This window comes from Bombyx mori, chromosome 8 (assembly GCF_030269925.1).
Source record: "Bombyx mori chromosome 8, ASM3026992v2".
Taxonomy (NCBI): Eukaryota; Metazoa; Arthropoda; class Insecta; order Lepidoptera; family Bombycidae; genus Bombyx; species Bombyx mori.
In genome coordinates this window covers 199,846-216,898 of record NC_085114.1, presented here as the reverse complement: position 1 = coordinate 216,898, position 17,053 = coordinate 199,846, and the positions used below count along the sequence as shown (strand labels likewise).

Genomic DNA, 17,053 nt, shown 5'->3' with positions numbered 1-17,053 from the left:
TAAATATCATTATTTTAGAAATAATTAAGGAAAAACCAAATTCCTTTTTTTTTAAATCTTATTTTGTTTATAACAATCGCAATTTTTTATGTGCTAATAAGCCCTTAAAAAACATTTTTGTAGACATCATTCCGCATCCAATGAGCTATCGTACATATTTTTAGGAGCTTTATGTCTATTTAACACGTTTTTGAACTTGTTGACTAGACTATAGACATGATATAACTAAAAACAGCCCCGTATTTAATTTTAATAACAGACGCAAATCAAACAAACATTTAGCACGTGCCGACATACGTATATTAATCGCAGACAGCCTAATTCCATTCATCAATTCCGACACAGTTTCGAATACGTGAGCGTTAAAGTTTTATCAGATAATTTAATTCGGTCTTGAAACATAATTGATGTATGGCCGGCCATAGGTTATATTTTCAAATTTACCCGTTTGTTTATGGATTATTGTTTTGTCTGCCCTACGTTTATTTATTTTTTCGTCAAAATGAACACGATAATAATACGAGTAACTGTGGAATACGAGTTCCGTCACGACAGCAATACCGCACAAACAGCTCACAACATTAATGACGTGTACGCAATGTACATTACAAACGAACGCACGGCTCGCTATTGGTTTGAATGCTTCCAACATAGAAATTTCGATCTTTAGATCTTTAGATCTTTTAAGATGAATTTTGTGGTCGTCCAAAAACTAAAGTCAACAACGACGAATTAAAGGCGATAGTGGGAGCTGATGATACTCAATCAACAGCTGAGTCAGCAGCATCTTTCAACCTTGGCATCAATATTGGTTAATTTACGTTAAGTTGACAATGTAAAAAAAAATGTGGCTAAGTGACATGAATGCGTTAAAGTATGCCTTATGTTACTTAAAAGACAGAAACGAAGGGATTTCGAACCGAATTATCACTTGGAATGAAAAATAGATTCTTTTTGATAATCGTAAATGGTCATCATGTTGGTTAGACCCTGGTTCAGCACCTTTGCAATGCCCGAAACAAAACATTACCTCCAAAAAAGTCGTGGTCCCATTACCAAGTCATAATTCATCACAGTTTTTAACCAAATGGCACCAGCATTACTGCGGATGTGCACTGTGAGGAACTGTGCACAATGATGGAGAGGCTCGCGAATATCCGGTCAGCCTTGGTTAATCACTCGTCCCCGCTGCTCCTGCACGACAACACTCGACCTCATACGACACAACAGACGGTCTTTAGGCTACAGGACCTTGGCTTGACAAGTTTTGCATCATCCACTGTACTCACCAGACCTTATGCTGACTTCTAGTTTTTCAAACGTTTGAACAACCTCTTGGCAGGGAAAATATTCAACACCTGAAATACCTCCGAAGAGTTTATTGTCTCACGTTTACCTGACTCCTTCAAGAAGAGCATTGAAAAATTACCACTGCACTGACAGAGATTCATATTTAAATGTTTAATTGGAGTCACCAATTAACTCATTCGAGCAATCCGGGTCTGTCGCTAGAACCATTTCTAGTGCTACTAATTAATTTATTATTGAAAAGCCACATTTCATTCGAAGAAACACACCCAATTACCTTTTGAGGTAATGATTTTTATGATTCATGTTTTCCGATAATTGGTTACCGTATTATTATTTTTTTGCTTTGTTGATGGACGCACTCACAGCCCACCTGGTGTTAAGTGGTTATTGGAGCCCATAGACATCTATGACGTAAATGCGCCACCCATCTTGAGATATAAGTTCTAAGTTCTCAAGTATAGTTACAACGGCTGCCCCACCCTTAAAACCGAGACGCATTACTGCTTCACGGCAGAAATAGGCAGGGTGGTGGTACGTACCCGTGCGGACTCACAAGAGGTCCTACCACCAGTAATTACGCAAATTATAATTTTGCGGGTATTTCTTGGAAAAGCATGTAGCAAAGCACCCGTGAAGCAGTAATGCGTTTCGGTTTAAAGAGTGAAGCAGCAGTTGTAATTATACTGAGCCCTTAGAACTCCTATCTCAAGGTGAGTGGCGGCATTTACGTTGTAGATGTCTATGAGCTCCGGTAACCACTTAACACTAAATGGGCTGTGAGCTCGTCCACCCATCTATGAATATAATGATTCATACATTGACCACAGATGGTGCGGGTCCCCCCTGGAGGGCGCAGTGCGGGTGCGCGCGGGGGCGCGGTGCGGGGGCGGGGTGCGGGTGCGCGCTCGCCCCACTCGCGACCACAAATGTCGGATGTTGCCTCACGACTTCACAGACGATGCTAATTTACTGCCGCCTCACCTTCCGTACTAAGACTTTGTTGTGTTTAATTTAATTTGTATTGTCGTTGCTAATAAACGTGACCAGTTGGAAGTGGTTTTAAACAACATATTCATTATGTGTAGGTTTGGCCTTTTTTTTCCTACCTAAGCTTAGAGCCTTGAGAGGCTATATCAGCCTAACCTTAACTAGTAGGTGAGCTCACGGGGCTCAAACCTGACAACGTTGCTAACACGAACCCTAGCAAGAGCCGTGCTTCGCAGAATCAACCACCGGATCGGAAACGCGACCCATTGAGAAGATCCGGCGAGAAACTCAGTGGGCTGTGTCTGAGGGTTAATTTACTCGTCGAGCACTTTGTCGCAAGCGACGGGTTCGACGATAACGATGACCGGAGGTTTTGGAAATGAAACTCTTCTACTATGCATATCTTCTATAATGCACAGTAGAATGAAATGAAACGTGAGAGAGACCTTCTGAGTGTTCTCGTGTGAACAATGCTCGGTGCTAGCACGAGCCGCCACGGGGATGTTTGCATTGAGCACGTACGTATTATAGGTATATTACATACATAAATACATATGGCACGAACACGATTTAGTTTCCACCCAAAATTTACTAACGAACGATTGAAATCTAGTGGTTTTTGTCAAAATGCATTTTTCCTGCGAAAGAGTATTGATTAACAAATCCCAAGATTGACTCAATAGGTTCTGGTACATTTGTGCGGGCCCATTCAAAAGTCACCAAATTTCATAAATCATATTTATTTACAGAAAATGAAGGCGTAGGATTTGTTCATAAAAGGTAAAGTTTTATATTAATTTCAAACAAATTCAAAGAGCATTAACGACAATCAGAACTTCGTCAATCTAAATTTGAAATTGTAATGGATTGATTGTGTCAAATCAAATTATATTATAAATAAATTATTGTACAAATTGTAATGTGGTGTGCACTTTGAATCTAAATGTTCAATATTATTTTGATAATTTGTTAACTCTCACGTCGACGGCAAAGATTTCTTCATAATTAGACATTATGAGATACCTAGTAATACGAGTATTCTCATTATGAGACGATTTTGTAATTAAATATCGTTCAATTAGTATATTGCTTGAAGCGGTCTTATTTATAAAATCCTTCACATTCCAATATTGTTTGAGAGAAATAACCATTCGTTTTTATGTCAGAAACTCTAAATTATTTTATTGTATGAGAAACGATTATCATTATACCGTTTAATAGAGACTTATAGCTCATGTCTGTCGTGTTGTCTCCTGATCTTCCGTGAGCACGGGCGAGCCATGCCAGCGGGCTCATCAGTTTAATCAATAAATGAAGACGAATGTCGGTGATGGAGCTAAATTTCCTTCGATAAAGGAGCCGCCCCTTGAATATATTACTCTTAACATAATATAATTTAATATAGAGCTGTACAAGTCTTGAAATATATAGTCGAAGATAAAAAATAATATAATCATAAGCAAATATATAATTCCGACAAATCTGCTCAAAGCACTCTACAACATCGAGCGAATAAACTACTCATACAAGTTACATCGCTTTTATAGCGAGTACAGAAGTAAGACAGACAATGAGAGAGAAGTTATCGTAAAACTTTATCGCCTCATGTCCACGCTGATCTGCGAGGAGGGACTTAGCTCGCGGCCTCCAGTCAATCTCTCAGGAACGTGGACTAGCATGATTGCAAACGAATAGTTTGTTATCACAGAAATGATTGTTTTATCTACAGACAAGGCGGTATATGATTTGCACCTCATCATCTAACACGTACATGCCATCAGTGGTGGATTTACACTAGGGCTACGAATAGGGACAGCCGGGGCAAGTGCCCAGGGCGGCAAAATTTTCAAAGTGAAATTTTTTTTTAGTCCTATCAAGATTTCTCAATATCATTACTTAATTATATTAATTAATAATTTTCTAAATTCAACGGCAGGGTCGTTAACAACTTGCGTTATGCGGACGACACTATCCTTATTGCAGCATCGGAAGCCGATTTGCAAGCAATTGTGAATAAGGTTAATGAGTGCAGCGAAGAAGCCGGGTTGTCGATAAACATAAGCAAGACCAAGTTCATGGTAGTCTCAAGAAACCCGGATTTGAGTTCAAGCGTATCTGTAGCTGGGAAACAACTAGAGCGGGTACGACAGTACAAGTATTTAGGGGCTTGGGTAAACGAAGCATGGGAATCTGATCAAGAAATCAAGACCCGGATAGAAACTGCTCGAGCCTCTTTTAATAAAATGAGGAAAGTTCTTTGCTGTCGTCAACTGAATATAAAGCTCCGAGTCAGGCTACTCATGTGCTATATCTGGCCTATCGTCATGTATGGTTGCGAAACGTGGACCCTGAAAGAGGACACTACAAGACGCCTACAGGCATTCGAGATGTGGTGCTACCGTCGCATGTTACGCATTGGTTGGACGCAGAGGGTCAGGAACGAAACCGTGCTTCAGCGCGTTCATATGTCCCGGAAAATGCTGCCTGCTATCAAAAAGCGCAAGATAGAGTATCTCGGCCACGTGCTCAGGAACGATCGATACATGCTGCTCCAGCTGATAATTATGGGCAAAGTGGACGGAAAGAGACGTGCTGAGCGAAGAAAGAAATCATGGCTCCGGAATATCCGGGAGTGGACCGGTATTGCCTCCGTCGAACAGCTGTTCCGGTTGGCTGCAGATAAAAACGAATATAGAAAGCTAACGGCCAACCTTCAGGATTGAAGAGGCACTGGAAGAAGAAGAAGAAGAAGATAATTTTCTTTTTAATTGATAATTCAACAAATTCAATTCAACCATTATTTGTGAATAACCATTTGGGTACTTTTGAAAACAATTATAATCAAAATAATTTAATCAATTTATTTGCTTGGACTTTTCTATTTTCTGGAATTAAAGAAATTTAATTAGTTTTCTTTTTTTTAATGTAATATAATTATGAGTCACCCTTAGTGCAAAATTTATAATTGTTAAAAATATATATATATATTTATGTTTTTGATAACGTTTCTGCAATCAATTCGTTATTTTAATTTTGAAAAATAAAATATATAAACTATAAGTTTAAGTAAAGTTCCAGTATTGGGGCGGATTTTTTTCCGGGGCCCAGGAGCGGCATTAAGTTTAAATCCGGCCCTGCATGCCATTGCGTACTTTGATTGATGTTGTTCGTTAAATCTTGTGTTACTATGTAAATAACTATGTTCTTGTTTAGCGTGTAACTTTAATGTCTAATCGATTCCGTCAGTTTGCGGTACATACGTACATTCATGGAAGACGTTGCCTCATCTGTTATACAGTGATAGTTCAAAACAAATAAGCCGAGGGCGGGTAGCTTTGTCCAATAAGATGATCGCGGTGTGTGCGGCGCGCATACTTTACTGCTTACCGTCCCGATCGGCTGTTAAGTTACTCGGAACTCGCGCTCCTAATAACAGAGAGCACCTTCGTCTCCGAGTCCGCACGACCATGTTGCTATTATACTTTGTCTTTGTTTAAAACTAGGAACTCCAATTCGACAAAATAATGGTAGATATTTACATGACAAGGGTTCAAGACCATTTATAGATTAGAGTACACTTAAATGATCGCAAAGTTCACATTGTACTCAAAGTTGGGAACGCGATAGATCTCTTTCATCCATACATGTAATAGCTATAAAGTAGAAAAGTTAATTTTGACGCATTAGTGATGTTCACAGTTGAAAGGCAGTTAGAAATTTAAGGTTCGTAAGGATTTACGCTCACGGAGCCGCGTCGTGGGACAATTCACACAGAGATATAAGGACGATACATTATAAATTAAAATACTTTCTTCATTTTGCAGATTTTACGACATAGGGAAGATCTTTCACTGAGCGGGTAAAATTTCTCTGTAGACCGACGGTCCAAATGTTGTTTTCGCAATTTTTATATATTATTTATTATGTAAGCTAATCTGGAAAATGTCCTAAGAGAAATTCAGAAATCAGTCAAATGTTAAAATTGTTGTAATTAGAATGATCTTGATGATAAGGACTGCATAAGACTGATTATTGTTTGGTTGAATGGTTTTATTTGAGAGGCGAACATCCTAGGTCTTTGAAGTTGCCATAAAGTTGCCGTTTTACAAAATTGCTGGTAATAAATTCTCAATTCAAATGATTTTATTTAAAAAAAAAAACGATTTTTATTTACAAATTCAGTGATTCATTTACTACTAGCTTTCACTGCTCTAGCAGCTGAGTTGCAAGGATATCAGGGGTGCATTTTGTATCTACTAACAAGAACTAAATTACAGGCACAAATTACAGATTAAAACTACATACTTCATAAAACAAATATATTTGCAAGTAAATTTGACAACCTATTAAAATTAAAAGTAATAATTTATATAAAACTTTAAATTTATACATAACTAGCTGACCCGGCAAACGTTGTGTTGCCTTAAATAAGATTTTTAGGGAAATTCTACTGTAGAAAAAAAACCTCATTTAACCACATAATACCTCATTATGAACAATAAAAAATATCCAAAAAATTAAAATAAAAAATTAATGTTTGGGGTAGACAACCCTTTTCACTTAGGGGTATGAAAAATAGATAGTAGCCGATTCTCAGACCTACCGAACATACTATTGATACACAAATAAAACCAAAAAAACATGGCTGAAAAATGTATAGTATTATATTAATTGTTTAATCTATGATGTATAGTGAGTAAGTAAGACAGGAGACCGGCTTCGTCCTCATCCCTACTACGTGATGTTTGCTGCATGAGTGGTGACACCTGGCGGGGAGAGCTGATCGATTGATAGTTGATCAGTAGTCGACCGGCGAGGGCGGGAGAACAAATTCAATTTAAAAAAAATCATAATTAAAGGAACTTGAAATTATAAACTCTGAATAAGAATTTATCGTACTACAATTATAACATTTGATTGCCATCTTGCAACTTTATTGCGGATCTGTGCATAGAATAAAAAAAAATTTAATCGGGATGGAAAAATTAGGGGTTAATCGTATAAGAGTGAAAATTGAGAGTAATATGATTTTTTTTATTTTAAGTCATGACAAAACAAAATAAAAAACTTGCCAAAAAAATTAAAGTTTATAATTAACAAATAAAAAATAGGGGTTGATCATAGAGGGATGAAAAATTGAGAGTAACATCAGATTTTTTATTTTAATTCATGACAAAATTAAAATAAAAATGAAAATCTTGCCAAAAAAATTAATAATTAACAAATAAAAATAGGGGTTGATCGTAGAGGGGTGAAAATTTCAGAGTAATATGAATTTTTTTATTCTACGTCATGACAAAATGAAAACAAAATTCTCGCAAAAAAATTTAAAGTTTTTAATTAGCAAATAAAAAATAAGGGTTGATCGTAGAAGGGTGAAAATTTAGGGTTGTATGTATTTTTGTATGCTGTATCATAGAAAAATAAAAACAAAAATTTTCGTTTAAAAAATAACAAATAAAATTTAGGGGTGAACCACCCTTAACATTTAGGGGGATGAAAAATAGATGTTGTTCGATTCTCAACCCTGACCGATATGCACGCTAAGATTCACGAAAATCGGTCGAGCCGTTTCCGAGGAGTATGGCAACGAAAACTGTGACACGAGAATTTTATATATTAGATTAACAATCAGCTAACTTATTGGGAGTACATACATACATACATACGTACATGTGTAGTATATCGCGAGTGTATAATAGCCGGCAAACTTCTTGAGCATTTGTTGACGTAGTGGGGGTAAGTTTGCGCATGGTACACTCACGTGCAAAAACATTATTTACTCTGCGTCATAATGCAATTAAAGTATTAAAATCAACATATGTATTTATTTATATATTTATTAGAACATCAACAAAAAATATAGGTTAATAATTGTAATAATTTAACCTTGGGGTAAAATAGATATTCCTTCTATTAAGTCAAAACTAGAGCTGTTGCCAGGTCTTCGTTCAGTTGAAGCGAAGCTGGTATTTGTATTTTTTTTTTTCGTTATCATAATCTTGACCATTATCATCATCACTGTTTTCATCACCCGAGTCGCCAACATCGTGATAAGTCGACATAAGGCTCATCGGTGTAGTTTACGACTCGGTCGGTTCGATCTTCTTTTTTGTCTATAATTAATTATTTTTTGAAAATATTCGATTCGTAGTAATCGAATGTTACTTTTTTCAATTACCAGCTTCCGATTATTTTCTGTTTTTTTTTTTCCATCTGAAGCCTAGCTCTTTCATAATTCGTCGTAAACTTCATTCCGAGCCATTAAAATGTATATCTTCTTTAAAATTTTCGAAGCCTTTCTACGGTACGGAGTTTCGCTGCTTGTTATGTAGTTATTATGATTACATCTTTTTATTACAGATTGAACGAAACTATCCATTCCGGTAACTTTCTTCTTCCCTGATCTTTTCTTACCCGGAGTCCCAAGCACGATGAGCAAGCCAGAGCCTTTAGCTTCGTTAATAATGCACCTAACAGTACTCACTGATGTTTTTGTTGCTTCCGAAGTCTGTTTTACTTTTTCCATAATATCATTCTTCCCCTGTTTTATAATGAAGCAATATACGTCGTACACAATTTTTCTACCCTTTCTTTTGAATACTACACCAGTTTGTCGCGGCATAGTGTATTTTTTATAAAAAATCAACAAACACTCAACAAATAGCAATGGCAACAAAGTCAACAAGCAATTATAACAAAATATAATTTAACGATTAATAACGATAGACTTTTCACTGTACGCAAGCGTACTTTTGGGAGCAAGCGGAACGAGGGCGCGGTGCGGGACGCAAGGTTCGACTGATCTACCAATAACGCGCTCGATACGGTTTCCCCTGCCGTCGCGCCTCACCCTCACCACCAAAGTGATCTAAAATTCGGTTCTGCGCAGTCAAGGTCATTTGCTCACGATGTTTGCCGGTTACTATACCGTAACGTAAACGCTTCGATAATCTTTGTAAAGATTCATGCGAGCGCGGGCAGGCGATTGGAATATTTCGCTGGGTCTGGGACGGCGAGCGGTGACGTCATCACGACTGAATATAAGTACGCGACGCGAAACTTATGAACCTCAGCTTAAAGAATATAAGTTTAAATGGTCATCATCATCATCAGCCTGTATCTCTCCACTGCTGGATGTAGGCCTCTCCCATAGTCCGCCACAATGAACGATCCTCCGCCTTCCGCATCGAATCTCTCCCAGCATATCGCCGCAAGTCATCGGTCCAACGGGCAGGGGGACGCCCAACGCTGCGTTTACCGGTACGCGGTCTCCAGTCCAGAACACGTCTGCTCCATCGGCCATCGGTTCTGCGACACGTATGTCCGGCCCATTGCTACTTCAGCTTGCTAACCTTTAGGACTATGTCGGTTACTTTGGTTCTTTGACGAATTTCATCATTTCTGACTCGATCCATCAAAGAAACTTTTAAATGGTCACTTGTTGTTAACTCTAAGCTGTCCAAAACATCTACATTAGTAAATATTTGTGAACCCTGTACTTTGGGGTTTTATCCTTGGGATACCCCAAAGTACAGGGGTACCGTTTTGAAATCTAGCACCGGCCCGAACCTGCCAGTATTCTGTTGCGTTCTGTCAAAGAGAAGAACTCACTGTCTTCGCCTCTTGCCGCCGGAGAATTGTGATCTCTGGATCCGCCCACGCCGACCCGAGGACGGCATCGTGATGCTTTAGTAGGTGCCAACAGTCAATTAAGTTTAAAGGACCCAGGGACTCTTATGTTAAATTTAAATGAATGTTTTTATTCAATATTAAAGTTCATGTTATTAAGCTCGCAGTACACATTCGGCATGTAACCAGTACTCGATACTTCAAAGCGATCACTGAATACCGATATGAATAGTGTGCTCACAAATTAATTAATATATTATGTACATATTATTATGTACACGTATCGAAACTGGGTCGGTACTGGTAGCGAGCGACTAGCGACGCGCCGCGACCGCTTCCATTAACATAATGAACGTTTTGAACCCTTAATTGCGTCGGAAACGACATTCTGTGCCGCATTACTGTACTCAGGCTTTTGGTTCGCTAACTACGTACAACTAAAGACTTAGGAGATTGACGTAAATTGGGTCGCGGATATACCATCCACAGCTACCTACCATCCAACGTACATGACCTGTAGCACATTCTACTCGTGGGAGGGCGGGCTGCGAACTTGCGAAACGGCTAAGGAAAATGATGAATTATAGAAGTTATATTAAATTTAAATGTCGAAATAGAAAGCTTGAAGAAAAACGTAGTTGCGAGCCACTGAGGAGAGAGCCGACATATCCAGCGCGTAGATGTATTTGGTAGGTCCTGTTAATATGGACACCATTTTGTTACAAGCTTGTGACATTTCATTAGTAATTTGAATACGTAAAATGTGCCGTGATCACGATGAGAGAGTTATTATGATGTTTAAGTCGAGCCTCGATCCTTTTGTTTGTAACTTAACGGTCTAAACAGGAGATGTTAAATACGACAAACAACTGTACTATTGACAATATATAATCGCTTACAATGTTAACAGTATTAAATGTTGCTTATATAGACAGAGACTGACCACTTGCATCTTCAATTTAACTTGATTTATTCATATAAGTACGTAGTCACAGCACTGTATGGTAACAGGGCCGCCTGCCGTTATCCGATGATCAGAAACTACAACTTGTTCACCATATTTTATATTGGAGTTTACTCCTTTAGAATCGATTTACATATATAGGCCCGGGGTATGAAAATTATGGGGACCAAAATCGTACTAGCATGTCACACGAAATGCGTTATGCGCCTGATTGGCTCCTGATTGCGTGATGCGTGCGCGCGCCAATCAGGAGCCAACGCGCGGCCGCGTTATTGCAGGTGACGCCGGGCTGCTGCGCCGGCAGTCCGCCACAAAGCCTCGTACTGATCGCGCGTTTCTCTCATTATTGTATTTTCATATATTTGTTAGTCGTTTGTTTTGTGTCTCGTTAATTTGTTAATAATCTGTAGTGTATCGTGTTGTCGTAATATAGAACTATTTCTCGTATTGTTTCGTTTAATTTTTTATATCCAGTAAACTCCAGTCGTGCGTCGGAGCGGACACACACACTTTTTTTATTTAAAGTACTCTCGCTCGCTCGCTAGTACGTAAACACGTAAACAAATACGGCGGCTTCAACGTGACATCGCTTTTGAACTCTTTGTGAGCTCTTGTTTTGTGTGTGTGTTGTGAAACGTAGCAATCCACGCTCCGAATCCGACATGTGCTCATTAAAGGGAACAAATAGGGTGAGCAGAAACGTATTTTAAATAACGCGTTATCATAATGAGGGTAAATTGAAAGATAATGTTTTTGTTGTAAGTAGGGCATTTGTAATTTTTTAACGCGTGAACTGATCAATGTATTTACCGGCTGTTGAGTCTAACATATCCGCAATCACACGCACACAGCAAGCATTGATTTCAGCTCGGGGCGAGCGCTCAGCACAAACTCTCCCTGCCGGCCGTGGGAGTTGCAACCACACTAAAGCAGTTGCAACTATTTTAGTGTAGTCAGTTGAAGTGAGGGTGCAATGGTTCATCGCACGTGCTTTGTTTGTGCTGTTTTCTAGCGTGCTGCATGACATCCATGCTATGGAGCTGCTGTGGGAGAGCAACCGGCTGGCAGTGTATTGCCTTCCGCTGCTACCCGTGACCTAGGCTAGTTCTAGTCTAGTGGGGTATTTCGGGACATCAACCCCACCGCCTGGGCTGGATTGACTGGCTCTTGTACCGAGACGGCCGACATAGAATCCCAAGCCTTCTCTGAGTGCGCTCAGGACGTTGTTAATAAACCCTTGACTCCTGACTGAGCTTTTGAGTTCGCTCATCCACCATATCCAAGCAGTAAGGCATCTACAGCAACTACGTACCCTCCAACCTAAAAAATATTGGTTGTTGGTACTTACTTGCTACAGCATATATATTAAGATAATCAGAAAATCAGTAATTGCTACAGCAAATAATTAAGATATTCAGAAGAAGTTATTCGTAAACTCAAACTCTACCAATGCGTGACGGCTTATTATTAGAGGAGCCTCGAGGTCATCTCCGTTTCAACAAAAATAAAATATTACTAAAAAATTACAAAAATCTGACCTAAAACTTCTCTCCACCGTCATTAAATAAATATTTACGCAGAATCGTTCCACAAAATACGGTTAAGTAATACAAAACTTTAGAAGACGACATTTGTCGAAATTAGTTAAGAATTAAGGTTGGCGGGCTTTCAGGCAGCGACCGCGCGTGCGAGGGAAGCCGGGGCAGGAACTGTTACCAGTTTTATTTGACTTTTCTTTAAACTTATTTTGTCTTTTGTTGTTATTTACGTTTATATTTCAGACTCTGAACGGCTTTGTGCTCAGACCGGAAGGATGGGACAAGTTGTGTAACTTCTATGGACCAAATAAAAATTCGAACTAACGCCTAACAATATAAGATAATACATAAATTAATTACTATAAGCTGTGAGACCTTACAACTCATGTCTCAAGGTGGGTGGCGGCATTTACGTTGTAGATGCCTGTGGGCTCTGGTAACCACTTAACACCAGGTGGGCCGTGAGCTCGTCCGTCCATCTAAGCAATAAATAAAAATAAAAAATCATCGAAAACAAATCACAGACCACAGCTGGTCACCTGGCCCCCACCTAGAACTCCCATTGCGATTGGAACTAGAGACTTATATTCGAATATTAATTACAGCTTGGGCCTCCCTCATTTGGGCTTCGTTAATCGGTGAACTCACGGGGTCCTTGACCTCGTGTGTATGCTATCTCGCGTCAGTACGTTCAGCGATGACGTCACTTTACTTTACACTAGCTCCATTCATAATTTCGCTTAAACAATCTCCTATAAATGATAAGTGGGCACAGCCGTATTATTGCGTATTTCTGCCGCGAGCCATTTGGACATTGTTGCTCGACGAATGACGAGTAGGTACGACAACTTTATTACAAATAACATAATTGAGGCTTCCCTCTCATATTTCATAGTAGGTAGTCTCTGGGCTTCGGATTTAATATGATGCTTCTGAACAATTAAACAGCAAACTCATGATTAAAATAGTTTCCTGCGAATCATCTTATATGGGCGCCCCTAGGGATCATCGTCGAGCGACTCCAGGAGAGTCTTCATGCTCCGCTTTATTTGTTTGGAGTCAACAGGGAAAAAATTCAACACCCGAGAAGCTGCACAAAATGCTTTTGAAGAGCTTGTTCACTCCCGTACACCTGACTTTTGCAAGAAGAGCATAGAATAATGACCGCTGCGTTGACAGGGCTTCATTGATACCATGGGCGCGTATTAGAAAAATATTCATTTCATTAGAAAATTATGTTCAACCGTTTTAAAACTTCGCGGGTATTACATAACCCACTTCACTCACGCCGGCTTATATGTATATACATACATATGTATCCTATGTGGCAATTTCGTAGATACAGACCTAAGATCTATCTCATGTACACACAATCGGCAAATTTCATTAAAATACAACAATTTCGAGGAATTGGATCGGAAAATTTAACTGAAAGATTTTATTGCTCATAAGCTCATTGCTAAAAAGTTTTCACTTAAGAATTGTAGTCTCGTGAGAGCGCACGAACACGTCTGGAGATGCGGAAATAAAAATGCAATTAAAACTTAGTCACCCGGAATTCAGAAAATGAATATTTGAAACGTCCGCAGTCATCTAGTAAATAGAAGAACCTCGCGATTACACTGAAGTCTGTAAATACAGCCTACAAATTCGTAGAAGACGAACGTTTCACTATTGTATGTATAATATCTCTCGGGCCAATGTTTGTGAAGCGCGTAGATAAAAAGTAATTGTTTTTTGTCTGTGTCGTCGTCCCGGTCGTAAATTCATGTAATAGGTTCGTCAATGATCGTAAAGTGTAGTAGGAGCTGACGGGCTCGCAATCTGCGTTTGAGATCGAAACTCTTCTTTTGATTGTTTGTAATAAATATTTACGAGAGAAACCTTTACAGGAATTAACGATCGGTTGCCAAACGAAAGTAGGTACTTCTTTGTGAAAGTTGTCTGATGATTAACTTTATTTAATTTTGTAAGTCTTTAAAGCTTAATTTTCTACATCTAAGACGCGTCGATTTTTGGTGTAAATGAAGTAATGTAACTTGAACACGACCTTCAGACGAATCAATTGAAAGAAGCGCCGCGTCGTGCGCACACAGCGCTCTGTAGAGTTGAACCCACCGAAGCGAACCGAGTGATTGAATACCCTTTACAAGTGCTGTAAATTGTCAGCTATTTGTACGCCGGGTTCGGACGGAACGGGACTTGAATACATCAGCACCGCCAGTGCCGCCCCGCACGCACTCAACTCAGCTGAGTTGACGGAATATATCGATAGTATATATCGATAGCTATGGATGATTATTTAAGATAGATTAATTTAATACACTTTGCCAATGTTCCACTCGATCATTCATGGTGTAGCTATTTTTTTAGCTATCTATTTTTTGCTTATTTCAATTTTAATTACTAGAAAAATAGTCGTGCTAATTGTCTTGGCTACCATGGGTAAGTATATAATCTTACGTAATGTTCGTACTTGTAGCAACATCCGTTTACTGTGCAAGGGTAGACGAAACAAAACCCAACTGATGCTTTTAATTTATATTGCATTGAAGGGTGAACGAGTTCATGGCTCACCTAGCATTAAGTTGTTACAGGGTTTCATAGATATCACTATATGCTAACTGTTCTGTCCTCCGAGCGAGAACTCACGACATAATCACGGCGAACTTTTAAAGTTTATCGATTTGTTAATGCTTCCCTGTGTGGTCGCTCGGCACTGGCCACTATCTCAATAGGTTCTATTTGGAAATGGCTAACGACGCTGACGTGATTACAGTGCTCTCACGCCATTCCGACTACTCCTTTCAGTTAACATTAAATAAATGTTTCACTAGATATTTTTCAAGCACTAAATGTGATTTATCTTATTAATATTATAAGAATTATAGTTATCTATCGATGTATTTTTTATCATCACCAATAAAATGTGAACATTCGTATTTTACTAAACTCTGTACTACATCGTTTTAATTATCAATTTTGTTCATTTAAATTGCTCGAAAATGTAATATTCAATCAAGCGTCTATGTTTTGGCTCGGTTCTTTATACACTAAGTTTTAAATTACATTTAGAGCGTAATCGATACGATAGTTGGTAATTTGATAGGAGCTCACTGTAAGTTTGTTTCCTTTCTGTTATAATAATATTTCCAATACTATTCCTGGAGTGGCCACTCTTATTTATATTACACCTTGACGAACACTATTAGTTCCATAACATTAATTAGCGTCACACTCACTTTTCACTAGACCGCAGGATTTGATGCGCACGATTCAAAAGTCAACTTTATAAATAATAATCTTGTCAATGTCCGGTAAGACAGGTACGGTAATGCACAATAGGCATTGGATATAGGAGGGAAGGGAACGGGGTTATCATCGATGCGCTCTCAATTCTGTTCAATATGTTTATGTACATGTACATGTATGTTTATTTTGAAACGATGTATCCGTTTAGAGATAGCGATTGACATTTTCTTAGTGCAGGAGACCCTACTTAAGCCCGCGCGCCGTGACCCTAAAATCGCGAACTATAATATGGTCAGGAACGACAGGCTCTCTGCTCGTGGTGGTGGTACCGTCATTTACTATAGTAGAGCCCTGCATTGCGTCCCGCTCGATCCTCCCGCGCTCGCTAATATCGAAGCATCAGTGTGCCGAATCTCACTGACGGGACACGCGCCGATCGTTATCGCGTCCGTTTATCTTCCACCGGATAAGATCGTTCTAAGCAGTGATATCGAGGCGCTGCTCGGCATGGGCAGCTCTGTCATCCTAGCGGGCGACCTAAATTGTAAACACATCAGGTGGAACTCTCATACCACAACCCCGAATGGCAGGCGGCTCGACGCGTTAGTCGATGATCTCGCCTTCGATATCGTGGCTCCGCTAACCCCGACTCACTACCCGCTAAATATCGCGCATCGCCCGGATATACTCGATATAGCGTTATTAAAAAACATAACTCTGCGCTTACACTCGATCGAAGTAGTTTCAGAGTTAGATTCAGACCACCGTCCCGTCGTTATGAAGCTCGGTCGCGCTCCCGATTCCGTTCCCGTCATGAGGACTGTGGTGGATTGGCACACGCTGGACATTAGCCTGGCTGAATCTGATCCACCATCGCTCCCGTTTAGCCCGGACTCTACCCCGTCTCCTCAGGATACCGCTGAAGCCATAGACATCCTAACATCACACATCACCTCGACATTAGATAGGTCATCGAAGCAAGTTCTGGCGGAGGACTTCCTTCACCGCTTCAAATTGCCCGACGATATTAGGGAACTCCTTAGAGCTAAGAACGCCTCGATCCGCGCATACGATAGGTATCCTACCGTGGAAAATCGTACTCGAATGCGTGCCCTACAACGCGACGTAAAGTCTCGCATCACCGAAGTCCGAGATGCCAGATGGTCTGATTTCTTAGAAGGACTCGCGCCCTCTCAAAGATCTTACTACCGCTTAGCTCGTACTCTCAAATCGGATACGGTAGTAGCTATGCCCCCCCTCGTAGGCCCCTCAGGCCGACTCGCGGCGTTCGATGATGATGAAAAAGCAGAGCTGCTGGCCGATACGTTGCAAACCCAGTGCACGCCCAGCACTCAATCCGTGGACCCTG

General features: G+C 39.7%; 1 protein-coding gene across 3 annotated transcripts in view; it reads left to right on the top strand.

Annotated features, from left to right (window-relative positions):
* Positions 1–2,378, top strand: part of LOC105841511 (uncharacterized) — a 78,140-nt gene extending 75,762 nt beyond the window's left edge. For all 3 annotated transcript variants that reach the window (XR_005244966.2, XM_038012549.2, XM_038012546.2), the window contains one exon: positions 2,139–2,378. Coding sequence is in view for 2 of the 3 variants with exons in the window: in XM_038012549.2 (XP_037868477.1) it covers positions 2,139–2,304 (166 nt within the window). In the remaining variant the exon portion in view is untranslated. The remainder of the gene's footprint in view (positions 1–2,138) is intronic.
* The last annotated feature ends 14,675 nt before the right edge of the window (positions 2,379–17,053 follow it).